This window comes from Cibotium barometz, chromosome 46 (assembly GCF_041138505.1).
Source record: "Cibotium barometz isolate CiBa-2024 chromosome 46, ASM4113850v1, whole genome shotgun sequence".
Classification (NCBI taxonomy): Eukaryota; Viridiplantae; Streptophyta; class Polypodiopsida; order Cyatheales; family Cibotiaceae; genus Cibotium; species Cibotium barometz.
In genome coordinates, this window is record NC_141091.1 from 27,443,994 (window position 1) to 27,471,768 (window position 27,775).

Below are 27,775 nucleotides of genomic sequence, written 5' to 3' on the forward strand. Positions count from 1 at the left end.
TTCATTTGCAAAGAGCCAGGGATGCAGAACCTCAGGACAGGCTGGCTTTCGGAGGAGCTACTCTACCCTTGACCACATCTTCACCCTCCGTGCCATCATCGAGGAGGGTAGAGCACGACACCAGAGGATTTACTGCTGCTTTGTGGATTTCCGCAAAGCTTTTGATATTGTACCTCGAGCCCCCTCTTACACCGTCTACAGGAGATCGGAGTCCCATCTGACATGGTTTGGAGCATCATCGCCCTCTATGAGTCCATCACCAGACGAGTGAGAGCCCTAGGAGGTACATCACAGGAGATTTCCAGCACCATTGGGGTGAAACAGGGCTGCCCTCTATCACCCACTCTTTTCGGCCTCTACATCGATGAGATCTCGAGCTTCATTGATGGATTAGGCGGGGCTGGTCCCACACTGGCAGGCATATTGATCCCCATACTACTTTATGCAGATGACATCGTCCTCCTCTCAGACTCAACCGAAGGGCTTCAGAGACAGTTGGATGCCTTACATGACTTTTGTACTCAGCAGGACCTCCTGCTTGAGCTCCGCAGACACAGCGACACCTTCTTGAGACACAAGCCCCCACCACCCCGCCCCCTCCCTCGGCAACCAACCATCACCAGTTTCTTCTGGACCTAGGAGGTCGACGAAACCAACATAGTGGATATTGTGGACCCTCCACGAGGTGCTCTGGACCTACCTCGCCCGAGAGGAGTTACCTCGGACCAAGCCTCTGCACTCCAGCGTGCCCGACGCGCCCCCCCTGTCAGCCACAATCACCTCATCAGCTCCAGATCCAGGACATGCTCCACCGCCATCAAGCTACCTTTCCACGTGACATAGCTGAGGGAGACCTCTCGGCCATACTCGTCAACCCCATGCTTGACATTTTGGAGATGGTATACCATCTACTCGGAGCTGATGTTACTCCCATGTTTTTATGTTCTTAGTTTTCCATGACGAGTTTCCATGGACAATTTTGTATCACCCCAATGAGATAGCTATATTTATGTTTTCATTCTGTCTTATTTTCCATTCCATGATAAGATATGCCATGGACATTATTGTACCACTTTGGTCTCATAGGCCCATTGAGTCTTTAGTAGACGCTTAATATATCTTTCTTGCTATTTTTTTTGGGGAAATGGTGTTTTATATTATATGTAAAAATGCTATCTTTTTGGGGAAATGGTGTTTTATATTATATGTAAAAATGTACATCAGCCACATGGCTCACACAGAACCTATGGCCCCAAAAAAACCCCCACAAAAGATTCTCTAAAGGATCATGACCATGCAAACCTGTACACTAATAAGAAAGCCTCCTAGCCAAAAAAGCATCCCAGATAAAAGCATCAAAGATGAGCCAGCCGAGCCGCCGTAGACCATAACGAAATAACATCTGCATCCAGTAGCTGAGCTGAGAGAAGAGAAGAAAACTGCCACAGCAGCAAACCGCGGATACGTAGAATGTGCCCATGTATTCCAGACAAGGAATCAAAGATGAACCCATTCCGTGTAGTCCAAATATGCCAAAGTCCTGTCCATCTAAGGAAATGGAATATCACAAGGTGATTGTCCAAAGTAATGACTTGAGGACAAATCCCAAATATCCACTGATGAGCCAAAACAGTAGACCTCTCTACTGCCTCCCAAACGCGAGAGACAAAAGACCAAATCTGACGGGCCACTAGACAACTCATGAACAGATGCATAACTGTTTCAGTGCATGTCGTGCAGAAGAAGCAAGAGGCCAATGTAATTTTACGACAGCTGAGCTGATCCCGTGTAGGTAACCCTCCCACCAACATCCTCCAAATGAAAACCTTACCTCGGTAAGGGAGTTTAGACTACCAACCACGCATAAGAGTTTTCGGCCACCATGATTTAGACTTGTGCAATCCCCACACCTTATTGGCCTTGGCTGAAACCCAATCTTTCTCTGATACGAGCTTATGATAGACCTGGTTAGCTGAAAGTGATATCAAGTCATCAGATTTACATAGTGCCCAATCAAGCCAAGGCTGATCTGCAGATGGCCGAGGCAATGGAGTAAAAGGCTCAACTGCATGCATGATGTCAACCCATAGTGGCTGAAATGTCCGAGGAACCCTAAAGTGCTGCCGAATACCACGAAACAAATATGGCCTGTCACGACCAGGTATCACAGCATCTCGGATTCTAACCAAGCCTAACCTGACCATGCGGTTGAGTCGTATGCGTGAAGCATCTCTGTCTGGCCAAACAATGACACGCGACTCCACAAATGTTTCGAACTGCAAAGAGTTCAAAAGTAGTCTTTCATGCCCAAGATCCCACCGAGCCAATAGTAGAACTTCATGCCAAGAAAGGAGAATATGCGATAAAATGTGAGATGAGCGAATACGGACAGGATGAGCCGCATTCACAATGTCCCACCATGAAGCCTGCACACGTGTCCGTCCATGTGACAATCCCTCCAACTCAATCAAGTCACGAGCCATGAATACCCAAGGCTGCTCCTGAAAAAGTGCCCACCTACGCGCCACCATATGCAAGCGGACATCCAGTAAAGCAGCCCCACCCATTCTTTTGGGTGTCGTAATGTGATTCCAAGCTATCCATGTTTGACCCATAATATTTCCTTGCCTCTTCCACAACATAAACCGAATGGGAGCAACCAAACGGAGAACAGATTTGTGCGTCCAAGGTAGCAAAGGCAAAAAATAGGAAATCATGCTAAGCATAATAACCTAAGCTACCTTAACCCTCACGTGCATAGGCCACCCTTGAGCTTTCCAATACACAAATTTATCCGAGATCCAAGCAGAAATCCAAGCAAGAAGCGCTTGGGGTCCACATCCACACCCACCGGATACCCAAGATGACGAACAATGTCTACTGTATGCACCACATGGCCTTGCCACCCGAATGCCTTAAGATCAAATTCCATGCATACAATGAGGGCTGATTTTGTTGAATTTATTTTCAGCCTAGAAGCCAGTGCCTTAAGATCAAATTCCATGCATACAATGAGGGCTGATTTTGTTGAATTTATTTTCAGTCTAGAAGCCAATGCAAAATTATTCCAAGCTTCCATTGCTCGATCTATATTGGCTTTTTCGGCCCTGAGAAACATAAAAGTGTCATCCGCAAGGGCTTGAGCAACCAATTGCTTGCCATGAGGGAGATGCAAACCAACCACTTCACCATGCGATGCCATAGCATCTCGGCGAGATAACATAGGATGAGTGGCAATGGCAAAGAAAAGAGGGCTAAGAGGACAACCCTGCCGGAGAGAACAGGTGAGAGAAATACCATCCCAAAGTCCTCCATTGAGCATAATCCGCGTGATAGAGCCAGAGCCAAGTAAATGCACCAAATTAGCCATTTTGGGACCAAAGCCCATGGCTCTCATTAACTGATAAAGGAAAGACCAGCTGACATGATCAAAAGCTTTTTCAAGATCCAGCTGCACCATCACAATCTCTTGCTTCTTTGCCTTGGCATAATCCACTCCAATTTGAACATTAAGAATATTATGCAAAATATTCCTGCCATGCACAAATCCATATTGATATGGATGAATAAGAGTAGGAAGCACCTTCTGTAAGCGATTGGCCAAAATCTTTGTAAAGATTTTATACATAATACCCATACGTGAGATCGGGCGCCATTGGGCCAAAGAAGTAGGCGAAGGGACTTTGGGCAACAAACGAACCATGTCCAACTTTCAATCGGCACACATATATCCCTCATCCCAAACCCTTTGACAAATAAGCGTCAAAGGCTCTGCAAGCTGATCAGCATATTTTCGGAAAAACTCATTTGTCAAACCATCCCAACCAGGGCTCTTTCCCATGGGAAGTTTGGAGAGAACAGCTTCCACTTCCCCTTGAGTAACAGGAGCATCAAGCTGAACCGCCACATCAGGGTCAACCTGATATCGTACTTCAGCAAACAATGACTCCCTTGCAGCCAGGACAGCTAACGAGACATCCTCTCGAGGGGCAAGCAAATCTTCATAAAACCTGATGCAATGCTGAATAACCTCAGAAGGTTGAGTAAAAAGGTTGCCTTGGGCATCCATCAGCCTAACAATATTCTCACGCATATGTTTTTGATGCAACTTATCATAGAAGCGATGAGATTGACAGTTAGCATCCCGCAAAGCATCAAGACGTGCAAGTAGTTTAAAGCGAACATATTGTGCTTCCTGCACCCTAGATAGCTCCTTTTTCGGCCATTCTATGGCATCCACAACTTCAGCATCCATAGAGTCAGTAAACATGAACGCCTGCAAGCCCTTTAAAAGCGACTCAAGAAGAGCCACATGCTGTTTTTGAATAGAGGCATTAGCAAGACCATAATGCCGCGCTAATTTCCGAGTGTTGGTAAGGAACACTGGCCAAGCATGATAATCAGCCATGGACACTCTTGTGGAGAAATGTCATATCAACTGACGCATATAAACATCAAAAACTTCATGCTCCAAAAAAGAGTGATTTAAGCGCAAAGGCAAGCGTCCCAACAAGCCTTTATATGCATCCACAGGATGATAGACCATTTCAAACACAAGCGGCCAATGATCCGACAAAACCTGTTGCTGATCAACCATCATAGTAAGAACCTCTGGCAAAAAGAGATCTTGATGTAAAATATACTTCCTATCCAATCTAGCATAAGTGCCCCGAAACTGTTGTGAGGCATAAGTGTAACCCCTTTCATTTGGATGTAGCCAAGACCACATGTCTTGTTTTAGCGACCTTGCTGCAAAAGCTTCCCACGCCATTCTCTCCGGGCCATCCATTACAGAATGAGGCGACATGGCTTGCTCCCTGGTGACACACATATTAAAGTCTCCCATCACAAAGCCAGGATGAGAGATTGAAAGAGCACACAAGTCATTCCACAGCAAACGGCGTGCACGAGCATTATTTGGAGCATACACCCCTAACAACCATAAAGGCGTATCATCCCAAACAATCTGTATCACTAGAAATCTTCCATGAACATCTTGAATCACAAGAGAAGGCTGAAACTGCGAACGAACAGCAAACATAACACCTGACTGCGAGGTAGAATGTCCGCTGTAGAAAACATGAAACCCCTTATATACATAGGTTTTGCCAGCCAACTTATGCTGCTTAAGTTCAACTGCACACAAAACATCCCAACCATGACAAAAAGTTGTACGCCAAAGCCTAAACTGCTTTTGGCGCGAAGAAATACCCTTTACATTCCATTGTACAATTTTCATAAGCCTTCCCAAAAAAGGAATCAACAAGGCCGTGTACTAGGCCTAGGACAATTTGCCAAATCACAAACCTTTTGAAGCATTGCATTTTTAGACATGGTATTTGTGATCTCAGATTGCCCTTGGAGTTCCCGAGCACGTGCCGAAGGGTAATGACCATCCCATGGCGAGATGACCTCACCCTTCGAACCAAACACAACAGGGAATTGTTGTTGTGCTTCTTTTGTCAGGCGACTTCTAATAGGATAGCGTTCTACTCTATCCACCCCAAGAGCCCCTGTACCCTGAGAAAGTTGGCCTCCCGGCCTCTCAATCCTGGTCTGTTGTTGGGCACCTGAACCCAAAGGGCGACGAGCATATGTATGTGAGGGCCCTTGATGAGTACGCAAAGGCCCCCGCCAAACAGCATCTGAGAAATCCCCCCACGAGGCAACAAATCGTGTCTTTTTACCACGTACTTCCACCCATGGCTGCTCAACCTCATTCTGAACACCACCAAGATGTCATTCGAGGCACCACCAAGACATCACCGATACCTCGCATGAGACCTCGTAAAACACGCCAAAACATTGGTGGGAATTGTTTCACTTCAACCCAAACTCGGCAAGCCTGGCGCAACATATCTTGGTACTCTGCCATAGGCTTCCACGGAACCACATGAACCAACTGCCCATCCAAAAAGAGTGGCACCTGCTCCAAGACTGCCCTACGGGCTTCCGAAGTGAGAAAAAGTATTTCATAAAAGCCTCTCGGACCATCATAAATCTCCTCAAGTGCCTCAGGCAACACCAAGCGGCCCAACCATGCTCTAAGAAGAGGCAACAACGGAATACGTCCAGTAAAGAAGAAGATAGCAGCACGATCATGAAAATCTGCTAGCTGTTGTAGCAACAAAGGAGTCTCCATGCATACATCAGCCACACCACCATTATCTACTGCAGCCATTTGCACGCTATTTGCCTTCACATATTCTTGCAGAAGCTCACCAATGATCTGCAACAAACGTGCAAACTCCGGAGAAGGTACCTGAGAACTTTCCTTTGCATTCTCTCCAACATTCACCGGAGTGTAGCTTGCATCAACATCAAGCCTTTGACGTTTTTGTTGCTCCAAGGCATCTGAAGCATAACCCACATCCTTCTCGATCATCTCCTCAATAAGATCCATGTTAAGGCTATTGGCAGCCATGCCACCAACAGCAGCAGCCAGGTCATCCAAATCCATGTACAAAAGCAAAGAAAACCATTCTCTCAAACCCTAATTCAGCACCTGCAAACCCTTGAATAGTTGCTTGAACCCTTGCTGCACCCTTGAGAAAACCTGCAAACCTGAATTTTTTTTGTTTTCTTATCTTTATCTTTAATCTTCTTCCACTGCTGCTTGAAACCCTAGAGCCAGAAACCCTCCCAAAGCGTGTCAATTAGAGAGCTTATGGTTAGAAAAGCACGAGAATCCGCTGCAGTAGGGATCGCCTTCAAGCTGAGAAACGGCTGTACAAGAAATTTGGCGCCGAGATGAGCTCGCAAAGTTCCGCGGAGAGCAGAAAGAATTCGGCCTCCACGCTAGATAGAGAATTTCCACACAAACCCTCTCTCTCTCTCTCTCTCTCTCTCTCTCTCTCTCTCTCTCTCTCTCACACACACAGAGTCAGAAAGGGATGTGCAGAGAAGACAATCAAAAGGTAGAAGCTGACGAGTGATTCTCTCTCTCTCTCTCTCTCTCTCTCTCTCTCTCTCTCTCTCTCTCTCTCTCACCAGCTAGAGATTGAGACTAGCAGATTCAGAGTACCAGCTGAGGCCAGGATTTGTCAGTTGTGCCAGATGGAGCCAGAGACATAGTTACATTACATGTCACTGTCCAGTATATTATGAGATACGAGGCCGTTTTCACTGCCTGTTTAGAGAGGGTTTCGGACCACTTTCTAAAGTCATGAGATACCAGGACCAGAGATGCCTCGGATTATACTTGCTAGAGCTTCGTAGACATAGAGAGGGTCTCTTGAGAGGGAGGGGATCAGAGAGGGAGAGACACCTACAGAGGCAGATTACAGACTTCTTTCGACCGGAGATTGAGCAGTCAGGCCAGCAGGCATTGCAGCTAGCCCCAGAGTATAGCCGCACTAGAGGTAAACTGATTGATCGGGCTATAGAGCTGGGGCGGTCCAGGCGCCCCAAGATGAGAGGCCCATCTCGACACCGGCGGAGACTACAACAGAGGATCAGGACCATACTAGCACGGCATGGGAGACGTCCAGTCAGAGTACTCACCATGGAGGACATTGAGGATATCCGCCATCGACCGATGAGAGACATCTTTGGATAGTGATGTGTATGATGCTTACCTTTGTTGCTGGAGTTTTCCTCCCAGATGTTATCCATTAGGAGCTCCTAGTACCGTACTTTTCCTCATAGTTGTTTCAGTTTCAGTTAGTTGTTTAGTTATTTTTAGCTTTTCTTACACAGACATTGTATCAGATCCACCAATTGTTGTAACCTTTTTGGTCTCATAGGTCATTTTGGCCTTCTGAAGACGTTAATATATCATTTCATTTCTCTCTCTCTCTCTCTCTCTCTCTCTCTCTCTCTCTCAGAACAAAAGAGAAGGAAGATTAGGGCATTGAAGGTGAGAGTCGTGGGATGGAAGGAAGGAGCCTCGCCGAAAGAGGACGCCATAGCACTATGCAAAAAGATGGAAATCGTTGATACCCCCTTCATCGAGGCATGGAGGGTAGGCAAAGACACCACCAAGGAACGCGCACTCATCCTCAAGTTTGCGGGGTTGGAGGCGAGGCAACCATTCCTTACCAAAAGGCGGGCACTAAAAGGAGAAAAGACTTACCTCGAAGATGATCTCACACTAGCACAGGTGGCACACAGGAGGGAGTGCATGCCACACATCTTGGATGCACGGAAGGCAAGGAAATGGATAGTGTACAGAGATGAGAGGGTGATCATCACCGAGTGACGTGCCCAATGATGGTGCGAGACCTATGAGACAAAGCTAGAGATTGCAGTTTGGAACTGCAATTGCGCCTTGCGAACAGATGCAGGTCGGTTCGAGGAGAGAGACTTGGTCTTATACACAGAGACACATCAGTACCAGGGGAATCGGCTTCCAGAGGTGAGAGGATATAGATGGGAGTCTGTTCACCGCCGACACCCACACATAGTAGGGGGTACCCGGGGGTCGGGAGGGGTGGCTTTACTATATAGGAAGGAGCTTCAGTATGTGATACAAGTGGTCGGGCGGGATGAGGCTGCATTGCTTTTGTGGGTGAGGATCCCGAAAGAGATGGCCCAGGACATCTACCTTGCAGTGTGCTACTTTCCACCCTCCACTTCTAAATATACCACCCATGGAGAGTCCCTGTACTTGCCCCTTTATGATGACATTATGAAGTTTTCCAGTCTGCAGGACATCCTCCTGACTTGACTGGAGACTTCAATGCCCGCACCCCCTCTGCACAGGTACCCTTCTTTGAGACAGATGATCCCATGTACCAGGAGATTGACACAACGGTTACGGATCTGGAGCGGACATCACAGGATACAGCAGCCCGCACAGACTATGGAGAGTATCTCTTAGCCCTCAGCAGGGCTCATAGGATAGCCATTTATAATGGCCTAGCAAGATGGCCTGGATCCAACTCCTTCACCTCCTACCCCTTCGAACATGGAGCCACTACACTGGACTATCTAATGGGATCCCTCTCTTTGATCCCACTCATTCTAGAGTTTACCATCTCGCCTCGCCCCATCGGTGTTGCACCTGACCATGCATACCTAGCCTTCTCCTTCACATGCCGATACACCACCCAACCACTTGCTTTGCCCCATCACCGCCCGAGATACCACTTCACCAAAGAGACCTCTTCCATCTATTCTGATCATGTCTACCGCATCCTCTCCGACCTCGACCCCCACATCCCACTTGATGAGCTTACCACACAACTCGCAGCCACCCTCAGTGACCCTCCATACATCCATTGCAGCCACCTTCCCACAGTCCAAAGCCACACATACATCACCAGGAGGTACTGCCCCACAGAATAGCTGGTACAACGAGGAATGTCGTGATACCCGAGCCCGTCTACAGCGGGAGGTGGTGCTAGGATCCACCACTCACCAACAGGCACGAGTGATCTTCCGTCGTCTCACACGGAGTAAGAGGAGAGCCTACCTAACCACTCTTTTTGGCCTCTACATTGATGAGATCTCGAGCTTCACTAGCGGATTAGGCGGGGCTGGTCCCACACTAGGAGGCATATTGATCCCCATACTACTTTATGTAGATGACATCGTCCTCCTCTCAGATTCAGCCAAGGGGCTTCAGAGACAGTTGGATGCCTTACAGGACTTCTGCACTCAGCAGGACCTCTCTGTTAACCTTGGTAAAACCAACGTAATGGTCTTCAATACTTCCCGCCCCTTCACATCCAGATTGAGCTTCACATACAGAGGGAATCCTGAGGAGATTCTCTCATCCTATGTTGGGAGACTTCCGGGGCAGAGAACCCTTGACTCGTACAAAAAGGGCTAGAAAGCCCAATCATAATCTTCCTCATTCAGAGAAAGATTTGCCATGACAGTGATGGGTTTTGTCTTCGGCTATTGTAGATGCTTCAGCTTCAGCTTCATCTGCATGCTCTCGCACCAAGTTTGCATGATCCTTTGATTGCTCTTTGGCCATCTTCTTAAAGCACACGTCTTTTGTATGTCCAAGCTTTTTGCAATAGGTGCACTTGATTGTCCTTCTTTCCTGTTTGCCTTTCATCTTGAAGAGGAAGGCTTTCTCTGACTCAAGTGTTTCTTCAGTTTCTCGGGCACCATAGAAAAAAACGCAAGGCTGAATGGATGGCAGGTCATGCAAAGATTAATGCAACGGAGAGCTCATATTAGCATCAGAAATACACTAGGTTGAATGGCGGGCAGCAGAAAGAAAAATACATCTTCGTGGTGGTGATATAGGGTTCACCCTTGCTCTAATACCACATCGGCCAGCCAACCAGTGGGTTCCCAACCTTAGAATGGGTGGTATGATGATGAGTGTCAGAGCACCAGATTGCGTCTCTCATGTGAGACGGAACTCATACAGATCACAATACACGAGATGGAATGTAGCTTTCCCCAACCAGCCCGGCCCAAGAAGACGGCTTTCCTTGCCAAACGGGAACAAGATTGTATCAACTCTTCCTGAGGGAAGACAATTCAGAGCCCCCATCCCCATCACAGACCCTGTCATATGGGAAGCATATGGGAGGCAGCTATATGATGTGCCAGATTAGCCTAGACCACAGATGGCACCAAAGCACAAGTTGATGAAGCCCACGTTATCCCGTCTTTTGAACACTACGAATGTCACCAAGGCTCTATAGAAGTTGCGTGATGGGAGGGCAAGAGATCACGAGGATTTACAAGTGGAGCACTTTGCACATGAACACCATGTTTTAGCCCCCATTCTTGCAAGCTTATTTAACAAAGCAATATGTGAAGGCTTCCCCCCTCCCTAGATCACCAACACCATATTCATAACATGGGCAACCCCTCGGATCCCAATAACTACAGGACTATTATGATCGTTCATAGTACGGCCAACATCTATGGAGCAATTCTTGAGGACATAATCAGCTCTATGGCAAAGTATCTGGGTTACAATTCAGTTGATCAGGTAGTTTTCAAGAGAATTTATCCACATTGGACTGCATATTCACTCTATGGACACTCATAGAGGAAGCAATATCACAACAGAAGCATGTGTATTGCTGCGCCATCCCCATCACAGACCCTATCGTACGGGAGGCATATGCAAGGCAGCTATGTCATGTGCCGGATCAGCCTCGACAACAGATGGCCACGCACACCCAGGTGCAAACCCTCGACACAGCAGCTCCAGATCTGGGACGTACTTGAGCGGTATTGGACCCCCCCCCCCTCCCCCCCTAAGCAGTGGATGTGCCTCACCTCATAGATGTAGATGTGGATGGAACAGACACACCAGCTACATGATGTACACATGCCCCAAGGCCTAAAGCCTTGGGGCTTTAGCTAGCCAGCATTATTTTGTGTCTTTCGACTGTTTCACCAACACATAGTCTTTGTAATCCCTTATGTCTCTTAGACGTTATGGTCCTTTGAAGACGTTTCATATAACTTTCTTTCTTTCTTTCTTGTGCTATTTTGTCGAAGTCCACATGGTGTTTCAGGTCGTCAGAGCAAGCCCCAAGCCAATCAATGTCATTGCTTTGTCATTCTTGTTCTCCCATATTAGGGTTTTCTGGGCATCCCCTTTAGGTTTCTTCTGTGTTCCTTTTACGATGTTCCATACCCTTCCTCGCATTAAGAGAAGTCGGATCTATTTCTTGACATGTGAAACACTTAGTTGTAAAGATAAGATGCATATCGTGGCATGAAGCTCTAAGCTCCCCCCCGTCCCTGCATTCCTACGCCCCCCCCGTCCCTCCTCTCCTTCACATCTCAATGCCTCCCCCCCCCCCCCGCCCCCCCCGGGCCGGTTTTTCGCCTCCCCCTCCCCCTCTTTGCCAGGGGTTCTACCCCCCTTGAGCCTGCCCCTCCCCTTCCTCCTAGCCTCCGCCCTTTTTTCTTGCTTCCTTTTCTTCCTTCCGTTTTTCCCGTTCCCTCTCCCTCTCCCGTTCCCTACAGGTCTTCGGGGTTTTTTTCTCCAGCGAGTGTCGGCTTTTTCTGGTCTTTCCCTCGGGAGGACTCCATGGCAGCCGCTCCATCCTCCCCGACCGAGGCCGCCATTACTTGCTTATCCTTTTCCGATGTGGACCTTCAGATCCTCGCCACGACTGTTGCAGCACTAGAGGCCTCCACCCTGGTTTGCAAGATTGTCGGTAGCCGCCTCGCGCGTGGCCAACTTAGAGATCTTCAGGCTAGCGTCCTAGGTGCGTGCCTGAGTTCGATTCACCAACGGCGTCTGCATTGCGTACGGCCCAAGCCTTCTTTGCATGGTGGCAACACGGCTTCGACCCAACATCCGACCCCCTCACTAGAGTTTAAAGCTTTCCCGTGACAGTCTGCTTTCCAAGCCTCAGGAAGGAATACATTCCTCTTCTTCCGGTGATAGGTGGTGCCATCGGGAGAGTGATGGAATCCCCCCACCCACCAATGCCTCGGCCCTCGCACGAATACTGTGCCTCACATGATATCTATTCCCAGCCTTCGGGGTGACCCCATTATGCAGCAACTAGAGTACTCCGGCCTTCCAAGCCAATGCTTCATTTGCAGACAAATGGGACATCTGGCCAAAACTTGCCCTCGGCGTCAGTCTAGGAGACTGCTCACAGTGGTACCCCCCCCCCCCCTCGGGGACCCCCCTAGCTGCTTCCCGCTCAGATCTGCACGAGGGGGGCGAGGGAGGAGCAGGTTCCCATGCAGCGGAGCACCAGGTCCCAACCATGGATGACCCAACAGCTGGAGAGCTTGCCCTCGGCGTCAATCTAGGAGACTGCTCACAGTGGTACCCCCCCCTCCCTTCGGGGGGGCCCTGGCTACTTCCCGCTCAGATCTGCACGAGGGGGCCAAGGGAGGAGCAGGTTCCCATGCAATGGAGCACCAGGTCCCGACCATGGATGACCCAGCAGCTGGAGAGTGGCGGACGATTGGCCCCACCCGGGCCGCCAGCCGAGCACCAGAGCTAAGCGCCGCTGCCGCCGCGCACCAGCTTGCAAGAGAATTCGGTTCTGTCAGAGAACCGTTACGAGCACTTATCATAGCACCCGCCCACAGAAGGTGGGCCCCCTCCAGTCGACGGAGAGGGCCCCATTGGCCCCCCCCCCCCAATTTGGCGGCCAATTCATCGTCACGACTCCTCTTCCGGACCTCAGTGCCCAGGGGAGCCAGAGACCCCTCTCTCTCTCCGACGAGCCTTTCCTAGCAGCCTTCCTCTCCAATGGATGCCTCTCAGTAGCGTCCCTCTCCAACCTCTCCGCTCCTCCTCGCCACCTCCCTCCCTCCCCCACTCTCACCACCGACTCTACCCATAGCTGCTCCATCTGCCCCTTCCTCTTCATCCGACCCCCCCCCCTTGCCTCTCCAGAGCACTCTCGTTGCCCCCCAACAGCCCTTGACACGGAGCAGAGGCAGTCGGCGGGATCAATCCGTCGCTTGATTCACCAATTTTTTGAGCCGGTAGAGATGACCATTGCTGCCTCCCTAGTGAGGGCTCTTCCGCTTGATTCCGGGGGGGGGGGGGGGGGGGGGGGTGGCAGGATACTTGGACAATCTGTGGACTACAGTTTCTTCCGGTGTTGGCCGACGGAAGGGACCGACATGCTTGAGGAGATAGTAGCCACTGTTTGGGTTTGTGTGGTTTTTCACCACTCCAAGCCCTCTACGCCAGATAATGACGGATTGATCTTCTCTTTCCCCTTCAGTGCAGCCCCAAGGCCAAAGTGGGATCCTAAGTTGGTGGCAGCTGCCATCCAGGGTCAGGCAGTTGAGCTCTCCCACCATCTCCACGATCTCCGCATCACCAACATTCTCACCCATTTTGGCCTCTGGCTAGGATGGAGCTTGGAGGTTCAGCCCATCGATGCCACGACAGGGAGATGCATAGTTGTCACGGTACGAAAATACGATACCGTATGGGAATTTTCGGTACGATATGAAATTTTCAAATACCGTACGATAAAACACGGTTTTTTTTAAACACTTACAAACTATGGAGCTTCAAGCTTGAATGTGAGGGAAGGTTGGGGGGGGAGGAGTCTACAGTGCTTGAGGAACCAAAACATGGAGATGTGTCTCTCCAAGTTGGATCTCCCAATTGTCTCCAAAAAAGAACCTGCATGGGTAATGCAATACCAAACGTCTCCCAATGTAGCGTTTATGACTAAGGGACCGTCCTTGCACAAATACGAGCAGTGCATCTAGGGTGATAGGTTTAGGGACTCCTCTCTAGATCAAAATGGCCTTGTCCAAATCTTCTCCCTCGTACATAACTTGAGGATCTGACTGTCTAGCCTACCTATACCAGGGATCTCTAGGTGATGTAGCAACATTCTCTCATCCTACCAATCAAGTGTACGCTACCAGCCTTGCCAGATTTTTTAGGTCTCTCACCAACCCCATATGGAATACAGAGTGGACACAAAAGTTGCAAAGTATTGCGGGCATTTGGGATCTTCGTTAAGCAAGATTTTCAAGGTGAGAGAACGGAGGGGGGGGGGGGGGGGGGGGGCGGGGCGGGGCGGGGCGGGGCGGGGCAATAAATAAATAAATAAAAATCGTAACATACGAACTGTACGGTACGAATGGGTTCATACAGGTACGAGAAACAACTATGGCCCAGGGATGGTAGTCTCCAGTCTGGAGAAGCTACTTTTTGTGTTCATGCCTACTTATGTTGTGGTACCTCTTCCCCCCTCTTACAGATACCTCTACTGTGATCGATGGAGTTTGGAGCATGCATATGCGCATGCTCGTACAGAGTGGCGTCACATGGAGGATAGGATTAGTGCCCACCTGCCACGCCTTCGTCCCTGCACGGATTGTGATTATTCCCAGTCTAAACCCTCGCCCAAGACTCTTCGAGTGGAGGGCAATTCTGCTAGTGCTGCATCACGCCGAGATTGATATGCAGATTGTTTCATGGAACATTCAGGTCTTAGGGGGACCTCAATGCTTTCATAGACGAGGCGTCCTACATGGCGAGCTTCAGAGGGCCATAGTGGGGGGAACCCATAGACATTCTTTTGCTCCAGGAGCATCATCTCCCAGATGCGGAAAGATTCTTCCAGGCAAGAGTCACACTTTCTGGTCCCCATCCTTCGGCCCCTCAGGGACACAAGGAGGGGTGTGTATATCTGTCAGTGAGCAGCTGCTGCCGACAGTGACTGGCTCATGAGTCATTGTCCTGGGGCGTGCACAGTGGATTACCATTACTATTGGATAGGATAGCGTTAGCTTCCTCAATGTTTATATTCGGAACACTGCTGCAGGTAGAGCCCTCTTTTGGAGCTCAGTACGGCAGGCCCTCCCTCAAGCTGACTTTTGGTGCTTCGGCGGTGACTTTAACATGATAGAGGCAGCAGAGGACAGACTTGGAGGTGGCACGGCCACAGTTTCAGGAGTAAAGTACTCAGCCTGGGAGGAGATGATTCTTGCAGTCAGGGGACAGGACCCTTGGCATCTTCCAGAGTTTGGGCGTAGCCCTGGGAGCCTTTGCTTCTCAAGATTAGATACGAGCACCGCCCCAATCTCTCTAGACTTGACAGATTTTATGTTGATGAGTGGGCTTGCAGCCGAGGGGGTATGATTGGTATTTTGGTAGGCACTTCATTTTTTGACCACACCCCAGTTATTTTGTCCTTAGAGGACCCCTGGAGGCATGACAGGCATGTGAGCTCGAGGATTCCGGACAGCCTCATTCAAGACCCCGAGATTTGTAGCAGGATAGAGCAGATATGGGTAGGATTGGATTTTCTTTCAGGCTATGTTGCGCGCACGTTGGATGAGGGCTTAGGGGAGATCAACTGTTTCTTGCAGGAGGTAGCACGGAGCCGATTAGAGGGTTTCCAGGAGCAGCAGAGAAGTTTGAGGAGGAGTCTTGCCTCTTTACAGCGGCTTTAGGAGAGTTCCCCGGATAGCCAGTGGATCGAGAGTCAGCTTGCTGCCGCTCACACAGAGATTCAATCCATAGAGGAGAGGAGGGTGGAGTACATGTATCATGCTAGAGCCTCTTTCTGGACTCAGGCAGGCAATAGAGTCACAGAGGATTTCTTTGAGATAGCCAGCCCCCACAGGAGGAGAGACGGTATTCGCACGTTGCGTGGCCAGGATGGAACTCTTGTTTCAACCCCCCCCCCCCCAACCCCGAGTGAGAGACATCGCCACGGACTTTTTTCGATCCCTCCTCACTAGTGCCCCAACATCTCCAAAGGTGGTGGAACTCTTGTTTCAAACCCCCCCCCAACCCCCCCACCCCGAGTGAGAGACATTGCCACGGACTTTTTTCGATCCCTCCTCACTAGTGCCCCAACATCTCCAAAGGTGGTGGAAGCACGCGAGAGGGTCTGGCAACATACAAGGGAGGTGGTTCCCCCTTCTCTTCGGTCATTCTTATTGACACCATTTACTGCGGAGGAGTTGGCGGAGGCATTGACGGCTCAATGAGATCTACTCCTAGACTTTGAGAAAACTTATGATAAGGTGGATTGGAGCTTTCTATAGGGCACTATGAGCCGGATGGGATTCTCCATGGAGTGGATTCATGGAGTCTTAGGACTTTACTCAGCCTCACAGCGCCAAGTTCTCATTCAGGGAGCCCATGGCGACAGATTCCCCCTCTCCCGCTCGGTTAGACAGGGTTGTCCTTTGGCACCTTACCTCTTCCTATTCGTCACTAAGGCCATGAGTAGTTTTCTCTCTGCCCAAAAGACCGGGCTTCAGGGATTGAGTCTTCCCCTCCGCACGTAGGAGGAGGTACTGGACTCAAAGTTTGCAGACAACACAGCAGCTTCCTTGCAGGAGATGTGGAAAATGCAGAGATTTGTGGAGGCGATCGACGTTTTCTGCCGCATCGGGAGCAGAGATCAACTGGCACAAGTTGTGTGGTTTTTGGGTAGGCTCAGCACCTGCCCTAACTTGGCGACCAGTTGAGGATTTCCAGTGGATCCTGAGGGGCACTTTAGTTCGATATCTCGGTTGCCAGGTTGGCATTGATATCTCCCTCGAGCAGCAGCTCGCCCCACTTCTTCAGAGTATTCAAAAGAAGCTTCTATATTGGAGCTCGGCGAGGCTCTCCCTAGCAGGCAGGGTGGTGGTGGCGAACCAGGTACTTCTTGCCACCATGTGGTACATCACTTCGTGTTGGGCCTTTTCTCGAGCATGTATTGACCAGGTACAATGATTGATCAAGAATTTCTTTTGGCCCGAAGTGATGGGAGGCCAGCCAAGGCCAAGGTGGCATGGAGAGTGATTATTCAGCCTCGTCACAAAGGGGGGCTAGGCCTCATTGACCCGGCTATTCAGAGCCGCGCCCTGCTTGGCAAGTTGATTGTTAGAGGCCTCCTTCCCGGTGGTGAGCTCTCGAAGGATTTCCTGTTGGCCTGGATTCAACCCGCACTCCGAGTCTTGCAGGCCCTTGGCTGCAAAGTACCAAATGGATCTTCACAGAGATGCAAGCCCGTGGTTTTAGCCTAGCTTTTGAGGACAGATTTGCAGCAAGCTTACTTCGTGCTTGGGAGCACCTTAGGCCGGTCCTAAGACAGATAGCTCCAGTTGCATCAAAGAGACTTCGGCAACCTTTGGTCTGGAACCCCCTGATCCATTTACCCAGTGGCCACATGCTAGGGGCCTGACCGCACGTTTCTTCGGGCGCCTTGTGCATAGGACCAGCCAGGTCTCTTGGAGATTAGATCGCCCCTAGGCAGTTACCCCCGGAGGTGCAGGAGAGAGGCCTGACAAGGATCCGGGGTAGAGATAGGCTCAGCATCGACATCGACTCAGCTATCCCACAAGAATGGTTGATCCCCCAGACCCGACTCCCCCAGTGTGGCTAGACGTGTTTACCAGACACAATATCCTAGTGGCAATCCACGGAGCAGATGAGGAAAGTGGTCTGCTCACTTTCTCTATTGGATCCCATGGCAAACTAGAGAGATCTGAGCTTCCCTTGGAGGATTTTAGTGGCTGCACCTTGCAGAGGGTGAGGGTGATTGGTTTTCGGGGACGGGAATGGCATATTGATCCAACATCGACCAAGGTGGCCAGGGAGAGATTATGGAGGCTATGGATATGGGAGTGCCGACCTCTCACACGCCTTCAATGGGATTCGGGAGAGTGGACTTGGCATGATCCAACGGGTCGGGAGGAGACTCTCGACGCCCCCTTCTTTGCATATACTACGCAGCTAGGCCACAGGATCTAGATGCCCGTGATAGATGGCACACTGGCAGCAGCAGCACATTGCCAGTCTCACGGCCTCTCACAGCGTTTCCTTTCAAATTTCTGGAAGAGACTATGGGACAGTTTTCGGCCAAGAAAGATCACCCTCTTTCTTTGGTTGCTGGCACATAGGAGTCTAGCGGTCAGTACTTGGCTGGCAATTGGTGGTCAACCAGTGGCTTACCCCCAGTGTGGCCACCACCAGGAGACTCAGAGACATTGCCTTTAGATTGCCTGAAGGCTCAACAGATTTGGCAGAGGATTCTCCACATCTTTGGTTGCTGGCACATAGGAGTCTAGCGGTCAGTACTTGGCTGGCAATTGGTGGTCAACCAGTGGCTTACCCCCAGTGTGGCCACCACCAGGAGACTCAGAGACATTGCCTTTAGATTGCCTGAAGGCTCAACAGATTTGGCAGAGGATTCTCCACATCTTTGCTATGGACAGGGCATCAACCCAGATGGGGCTGGAGTGGTCAGGGCTTAGGAGGATGGGGGAGGGCTATGCCTTTAGAGCTCTCACCATCGTATTGTAGCAGTACCAGTCACGGCCCCACCTACAAGCGACTGGCGGCCAGGCTCATGCCAGAGATGGGAGATTTGTAGTAGCATAGCAGCCTGGCACATTTGGCGTGCTAGATGCAGTGAGGCCATCGAGGGTACCCACACTCCGCCAGCGGAGACTATCAAGAGCATATGTCTTGATATCATTTATACCCTCTGCGGTCAGTGGGAAAAGTTACAGGGAGGTTCAAACCGCATGCGGAAGCGACAGGAAGCTTTCTTGCAACTCTGGAGGCCCGGCCCTTTTCTCACAGATAGAGGAGGTTACCCCATTTCACATTACAGACCCCGTGTCTGGTTGTCCCCCACCCCCCCCCCTCCCCGTATGAAATAGCCTTCTCCTCATTGAGCGGCCAACCGGAGGAGAAGCATCTCTTCCCCTCATGATCATTTGATTCCCGCCCTTAAATGAGGCGACTTTGTATGTAGCCCTTTGTGGTTGTATCTAGCCCTTAAATGAGGAGAAGCATCTCTTCCCCTCATGATCATTTGATTCCCGCCCTTAAATGAGGCGACTTTGTATGTAGCCCTTTGTGGTTGTATCTAGCCCTTTGTGGCTGTTTTTCTTTAACTAATTGAAGGATCTTTTCCCAGAGAAAAAAAAAAAAAAAAAGAGAAGTGGGATCTTAGTCTGCCATGTTGGGAGATTTGCCCCACTAAACTTCTCAATGGACGTGTTGCTCTTGTGTGCCTCCATGCTGTAGAAAGCTATCAAGTCATAAAATGGCTAATTTAGAAAGAAATACACATGCTGTTCAGCTGCTTTTGATAAAGAGATGATCCTGTTAGGGTGGCGTTTGTATGTCAAAAATGCATGCCGGAGACAGCAGAGGACAGCCCATGATGCACAGGCAGCATGTATGGCTAGTTACAGCAGAGGACAACCCATAATGATGAAAAGGCAGCAAAGAGAAGCGCTTAGCTGTGTATGGACAGCCAACAGAAAATGCAAGGCTTCATCATGTGTGCATCAGAAAAAAGCAGCAATAAAGGTAGCAACCAAAAAATGCAGAGCTTTATCATGTGTGCATCAAAAAACTGAATCATGTGGGGGGGCAGCAAAATGGATGGCAGGGTGAGGAAAATGCAACATTGAATGAGGGAAAAAAACGCAGGTGTGAAGCCGGGGGCAGCAAAGAAAACACATAGCTCATCAGCAAGGAAAAAATGCAGAGCTCGTCATGAAGGGAAACGCAGAGCTCATCATGAACAAGAGATCAGCCACAGCAACTTGGTGCGTAGACATGGATGGATGGAAGAGAGAGACAGATGCGATAACGCACACACAAAAGAGAGAGAAAGATGTTGCACAGCACAACAATGATTGTATTATGATAATACTTCCACGATGTAAAATGCTTAATATAGGCACCAAGGCCCTATCTTATGTTCTCTTAATAAGAGGGTGTTCACACACCACTATACACTTCCTAGACTCCAAAATATCCAACATGATGTGGTATCAAGACCAAAGATGTCTCGGGATGTACTTGATAGAGTTTAGACGACATAGGGATGGGTATTGAGAGGACATGCTGAGAGACAATGCCAGCCCATACAAGATGTTACCCAAAGATCCATCACTGATTTCTTCATGGCACAAGCATCCACATCAGCCACCCCTGCCGACACTGCCACATCGACATCAGCTCATACCAGCAGTACACATGGGCCATATTCGTGTCCTAGAGGAGTCCTAAGTGGGCAGGCCTACTCTATCCTACGTGCCAGGCACCCCCGACCCAAAGCACCGAGGATCCTCCACCACACAGAGACAAATCCATGAGATTCACTGTAGACATGACATGCCCCCACCATAGACACATCTGCCATAAGGAGGCTTATAGAGTCCTATTTCAGTTTTCAGTTTTCACATTCTTTTTTAGTTTTTCCATGGCACTATATATCCATGGTATCATGGTACTATTCATGGACTCATAGGCACTTCAGGTCTTTTGTAGACGTTAATAGATCTCTCTCCTCTCTCTCTCTCTCTCTCTCTCTCTCTCTCTCTCTCTCATAGGTCACTTTGGCCTTTTGAAGACGTTAATATAACATTTCATTTCTCTCTCTCTCTCTCTCTCAGTTTTCACGTTCTTTTTTTAGTTTTTCCATGGCCCTGAATACACATGGTATCATAGTGAGCTGCATATGACTAGGATTAGCTTTTCATTTCAGTTTTTCTTTCCATGATACTCAGGCCATGGACTTGTTGTATACAGATTTGTCTCATAGGCTAATCTGGCCTTGACGTTAATATATCTTTTCTTTCTTTCTTTCTCACACACACACATGCACACACAAATATATGTTATGGAAGATTGAGGATTCTACATGCTTGCACCTGGTAAAAGCTGTGCTGTGGCCGAGAAAGAACTGGTTTTTCATTGTAAGTATAAACAAGCTTTCTTTCAGCCACACTTAGGTGAAGGTCCTCAGGATTCATTACTCTGCCTAGAATCTTCAGCCTTTCCCTGAATGGAACCATGGAATCCAAAGCAAACCCACGAACTTTTTCCACCTCATCGTTTAGTATTTTCTGCTTCATCCCATGGAGTATGTCAAGGAAGGCAGCACATGTAAAATACATCTTTAAGTTTGTAATGTTATGTGTCTACCCCTCATTGTTGTTTCATTATCTTTATGTACATAAGAAGTATAAAGAATGGCACTTATACAGCTCCACAATGTAAGTGGTTGAAGAGACTGAAAGAAATACCGGCACTGCTCAAGAAGAAGGAAAACAAAAACAAATAAATGGATGTTTTCAATTGATTGCAATATTGAAAAACAACGGCACTACAAGCATGCTAAGGCTCCTTATGATGCCCTTTTCCATGCAGCTTGAATTGTATACTTGATCTCTTGGGATTCATTTGTGCCATATGCTTATGCCCTTTTCAACATCAAAACCTTTAAAAAACCTTAAAAGTTCATAAATACACTATGTAGCATATGAATAACATTGAGATCTCGCATCCACTCCCCCTGACTCACCTAGCCTTGTTTCCTCTGTGACATCACAATGCTCACTATCTTGGGCCCTCTTTATGGTTCATATGCAGCCACATTCCTCATGATATAGCTCTTAGCCATCATGCTGCCCCTGTAATGCTCCTCTACTGTTCTGCCTTTCATCCATCTTACCACATGCTTCAGCCTTTCCAGGGCTGTTTTCATAACTATGTCAGTCAAATGACTATTTCGTCTAGTAACAAGTTGGTTTATCTTTCTTTCCATGATGCTATTACTTCATGGATTCATGTAACACTCTTTTTTCTTATATAGAACCTTTGGTCTTTTGTAAACATTAATATACTTCTCTTTCATGTTGTCTGGACAACCAGATTAGTCATGGATCATATGTAATATCCTTTGGTCTCATAGACCCTCTTGGTCTTTTATGTTAACTCTCTCTCTCTCTCTTCCTTCAGAGAGGGCTTTGGGCCTCTGGACAAGATCATAGACTATCCAGATCAGCGCTGCCTTGTACTCTTTCTCCTTGAGCTCCTTCAACACGGAGAGACACTCCTCAAAGAGTCCTGATCCAGACACCGCCCACACCCCCCCTCCAGACGACCATCACCCGTTGCTTCCAACCACACACGAGGACAGCCACAAGATATAAGGACCCACCACAGAGTGAAGCCCAGAGCCTCGGCTGCACCATCTTCTGCCAGGCCACGCCTTGGAGTAATCCTGGATCGAGCCACTACACTCTAGCGAACCTAGCCACCCCCGACCTCCAGGACCCCTACCCCACCCACGCATGCACCAACTCCGGATTCATGAGCCTTTAGAGCAACATGGGGTCAATTTCCCCACACCCGGTGGATCTAGCGACCTTGTCGACTCGACTTATCTATCTCATGTTGGATATCCTAGACGGGCTTCTCTCATGGATATTCATAGATTCTATGAGACCAAAATGATGTGTACAAAGTGTCCATGAAATCTCGTCATGGATGAAATAAGAAAAAGCAGCAGTAAACTACAACTAAAAGCTGAAAGCTAAGACTCTCAAATTATACAAGATGAAAAATCTAGATCCTACTATGCCAGATTTAGGGGACAATAGGTGATGGGATATGGGAGAGCTGAATAAAAACAGTCAACCAACCCTGTATGTCAGGCAAGGGCCTGTCCACGATGTCCATCATGGGTGATACAAGTAGGTTAGAGATGTTGATAGTCTGCTGTGAGGATGAGGCAGCTCGATGGGGCAGGCTAGGATCTCGTGAATCCCGGGCTGATGAGCTGGAGGTAGTCGGGCTCCAACGAGATGAGGGCGTCTAGCTCTCTGAGTGAGCGTTCCCGATCTGACGCAACTCCCATGGGCCTGCTACAAGGAGGCACTGTGGTATAGGCTCCCGTATCCACTATGTTAGGCTCTGGTGCCTCCCCATCCACCACCCCTCTAGGCTAGAAAAAACTAGTGATGGTAACTTGAGAGGAGGGTTGTGGGGGCGACAATCTCTGAGTAGTGACTCTCTGTGTCAGCTTAGCTCCAGTGGGAAGAGTCCAAGGCACCTCTAATATGGGTACTCCATGATTCAGGATAACGGTCCAAATCCCTCTCTCAATAGAAAATGAAATCTCCCTATGATCTCATAGTAGACTTCGCACTGGCAAACATTGTGAATTTATGTCAAATGTATTTAAGGCATATTTTGCAAAAAAGGGCATAAAGCATCAGTGTACTATGCCATACATTCCACAGCAAAATGGTGTGGCAGAGAGGAAAACCAGGTCATTGATGGAGATAGCTAGATGCATGGTAAAGACCAAGAATCTGCCTCATAAATTCTGGATGGAGGCAATTATGTGTGCTACACATATCTTGATCAAGTGCCCAACAAAAGCATTGAAGACTATCACTCCATACGAGGCCTGGTATGACAAAAAGCCCAAGGTTGACTACCTTAGGACTTTCTGTTTGCCTTGCATATGCTCATGTGCCTCCACAGATTACAGGAAAATTGGATGACAAAGCAATCAAATGCATATTTGTGGGCTACAGCAATGGTAGCAAGGGATACTATCTCTACAATCCATGCAGTCAAAGGATTTTTGAAAGTAGAGATGTTGTATTTGCTGAAAATTCAGCTCAGCCACTTGCAAAGTTTGGCAAGTCCTTTCAGAATGGCCCACAAAATATGTTTGAGAGACTACTACCATTGGGCATAGAAGGAAGAGCAGACCAGCCACATGAAATGCCTAATGGACAGCATATGGGTGCTGAGATTCAGCCCCACAATCAGCCCATTGCAAACAATGACATTGAGGAGGTAGTACAAGAAGTGCGGACAGCATTGGAGGAGGCTAGAACAGTGCCTTGTTGGCTGGTCCATACCTTACAAGAGAGCAAACTCTCAGCTCCTCTGCATAGCAGAACACAGGCTGGTTCTAGAAATGCAAGAGAAAATGCAAATGTGGCCTGCATGAGTAGTCTATGTGACACAAATGAGCCAACTTCATTTGAGGAAGCCAAGGAAGATGAACATTGGCAAGAAGCCATGCAACAAGAGATTGATGCAATCCAAAAAAATTGCACATGGGATCTTGTGGACTTGCCACCAGCCAAGAAACCAATTGGTACAAAGTGGGTGTACAAGGTCAAGAGAAAGTCTGATGGTACCATTGACAAGTACAAAGCAAGACTAGTTGCCAAAGGCTATGCCCAACACAAAGGCATAGATTATGATGAGACATTTGCACCTACTTCCAGGTTGTCTACTGTTAGATGTGTTGTTGCAGTGGTTGCCCATCATGGATGGATAGTGCATCTGTTGGACAGCAAGACAGCTTTTCTCAATGGGAACTTGCAAGAAGACATTTATGTGAGTCGGCCCCATTGGTTTTGTGATGCCTATTCGATTAATACTCCAAAATATCCTTTATGACATTAGGGAACAAGGGACTAAGGTTCAATATGATTTTATCCATGTAAAAGCACCAATAGTTGAGTTAAAAGTCAAAGCCCATGAGTTATGGAGAGGAAGAGAATCTACACTTTATGGAGGAGGTTTAGGAGATGATGTGGGAGTTTCTCTCTTGATTCATTCCCATGAGTTTTCTCAGAGAATCAATGTATTTTTGATGCCTACTTAAGAGGCCAATCATCTAATACAAAGTGTGCATGATTATACTAATCACACCTATGCTTATGTTAATCAATGTTTTAATCCTTCTAGCTTAAGTGATTCATTATGCTTCACTACGGTGTTCCTTGATCATTATGAACCACCCTAATCACTTCATTTGGTATCAGAGCCATGCTACTATCCCATCAATATCTTTATCAACTAATTTTCTTGATTAATCACAAAATTAATCAAGATTTTGCTATTTTAAGCCTCTCCTACAGACCACTACTCACTAGAGGGTGGAAATCAACCCACACTCAACCTCATTGAGTGAGCCAGCTTCAGAGTCTTGAAGCCAAGCCACCACACTTGAGTTTCATCAGAAAACCCCTCTCCATCGAGCTCGCAACCGTCGGAATTATCATCTGCAACCATCACCTTTTTTTCTGAGAAAAACGGAGACCTCTCCTTCGCGGTAGCAAATTTGTCTAATTCCCCAAAGCTGCCAAGGTTTTTGGGCACACCCAATACGATGGTGATGCTCAAGTTTGGCAATGGAGGTCATCTACCTTGACATTCAGGCCTGGGCACTTCTCAGAAAGGTATTCTGGTAAAATCAGAATTAATCACTTCATTTTTGGCTAATCCTATGATTAATGCTTTCAACCTCATCTAGACTCACTCCTATATAGCTGACTTGAAGCATTTTAACAACAAAGAAGCATAACTTGGTCATAATCATCCTCCACTAGTGCACTGTTTTCTGCACAGAAAACAATAAGAGAGCTCCACTAATCAGAGGTTAATTGGGCTTAATCTGTGAATTTATCTTGAATTTATCTGCAATTGGGTATTCATTCATGCTATTGGGAAGGTGTTACAAAGCTCTATCAACTCACATTGTGGTTACCCATTAGTTTTGGAAGCTCATTGATCATTAGAAGTTTATTACTCATTAGTAGTGGAAGCTCATGCTCACTCTTCTTTTGAACTTTCATTATGCCAAGCTCAAGTGAATCATCTAATAGAAACCACATTAAAAAGAAGATTACAAAGATCAAAAAGAAGCCACACTACTATGCTTATGCAAGGGCTATGGGTCTAAGGTGTTTTTTTTAGCAACAACATGCATGCGTATGGTGAGGGTGAATTCTAGATTGTCTTGCCATTCAAATTTGTAAAGGGTCTTGCCATTCAAATTTTTAAAGGGACTAGACACTGCTTGTTGGGTATTTATCCCAAAAGTAATACCTTCCCTACAATGGCTTATTCACCCAAGACAGATAAGTTTGAAGGGCAGAACTTCCACACATGGCAAACTAAAGTTAAATTTACTTTGATGAAGAAAGGTTTGTGGAATGTTGCAAATGGTAAAGATAAAAAACCAAGCACAAGGGATGCAGAGGCTACATGGCTAACTAAAGATGAAAAAGCACTTGCCATTATAGCCTTAGGATTAAGTGATAATCTCATCCACCATATCGATGGAAAAGAAACCTCACACGAAGCTTGGGAGACACTTGATATACTTTTTGGAGAACAAGCCAAGAACTCCAAAATCTCTCTTCTTATAAAGTTTTTTGAATTAAAAATGAATGTGGGGCATTTTCTTCCCACTCATCTAAACTATATGAAGAGCATTCTAACCCAACTTGCAGGAATCAACAAATACATTGAAGATGATGAAGTTACTGCAGCACTTCTAAAGAGTCCACCACAAAATGAGTATGGTAACATTGTTACCCCCTTCTCCTTCACTACTGGATGTAGAGGCTTCTCTACTTGAAGAAGAGAAAAAGATCAAACAAAGGCAAGGGCACATTTACAATGAGGGTGCTTACCTTAACCAAGGAGGCTACAAGAAACATGGATCAAAGACATCTTTCAACGGATCTTTTTAGAAAAAGGAGTTTCCTAAGAAGTCTTGTAACTTCTACGGGAAAGCTAACCATGAAGAGAAGGATTGTTTTTTCAAGAAAAAGGCTCAAAAAGCCTTACTTGCAGAGAAAGCATATTCAAGTGAAGATGAAGCAAAGGAAGAAGCAAGAGCCTCACATGAGGCCAACTTTCTTCTAGATAGCTGGGCTTTCTAAAAGAGAAGTTACCCTTTCCACACTCAGCCCCATATCCTAAACTAGTTGTAAACATAACTAGGGTCTAGTATCTGGCATCATAAATGGCATTGTAAACCTAAGTGGAGTAAGACCTACGAGCACCAACATGATCATCATATCCATCATTGTAAACAGCAACTAGGACTAGCATTGTCATCAACTTTAGTCATAGATATTTGGGCGACGAGGGTGTTGGATTAATACTCCAAAATATCCTTTATGACATTAGGGAACAAGGGACTAAGGTTCATTATGATTTTATCCATGTAAAAGCACCAGCACTTGAGTTAAAAGTCAGAGCCCATGAGTTATGGAGAGGTGAAGAGAATCTAGGCTTTATGGAGGAGGTGTAGGAGATGATGTAGGAGTTTCCCTCTTGATTCATTCCCATGAGTTTTCTCAAAGAACCAATGTACCTATGATGCCTATTTAAGAGGCCACTCATCTAATACAAAGTATGCATGATTATACTAATCACACCTATGCTTATGTTAATCAATGTTTTAATTCTAGCTTAAGTGATTCATTATGCTTCACTATGGTGTTTCTTGATCATTATGAACCACCCTCATCACTTCAATGCCTCGCCACGAAAGCACTTTATGGTCTCAAACAAGCTCCCAGAGCTTGGTATGAGAAAATACATTCTTATTTGGCCAACCAGGGCTTCCAGAATAGTCCAACATAAACCACACTCTCGTGAGTGTTAGTAGTGTCAACACAGACACCCACCACCATTCTCACTAACAATCAGAGTGCTATACCACCCTAATCACTTCAATGCCTGGCCACGAAAGCACTTTATGGTCTCAAACAAGCTCCCAAAGCTTAGTATGAGAAAATACATTCTTATTTGGCCAACCAGGGC

The 27,775-nt window shown here is 47.5% G+C and overlaps 1 protein-coding gene across 9 annotated transcripts in view; it reads right to left on the reverse strand.

Annotated features, from left to right (window-relative positions):
- LOC147612082 (uncharacterized) overlaps window positions 1-27,775 on the reverse strand; it is a 141,583-nt gene that overhangs the window by 52,839 nt on the left and 60,969 nt on the right. For 7 of the 9 annotated variants that reach the window (XR_015263647.1, XR_015263648.1, XM_086783951.1 and 4 more), the window contains one exon: window positions 21,052-21,246. The exons of the other annotated variants lie outside the window; for them this stretch is intronic. Coding sequence is in view for 5 of the 7 variants with exons in the window: in XM_086783951.1 (XP_086640077.1) it covers window positions 21,052-21,246 (195 nt within the window). In the remaining 2 variants the exon portion in view is untranslated. The remainder of the gene's footprint in view (window positions 1-21,051; window positions 21,247-27,775) is intronic. 9 annotated transcript variants of the gene reach the window in all.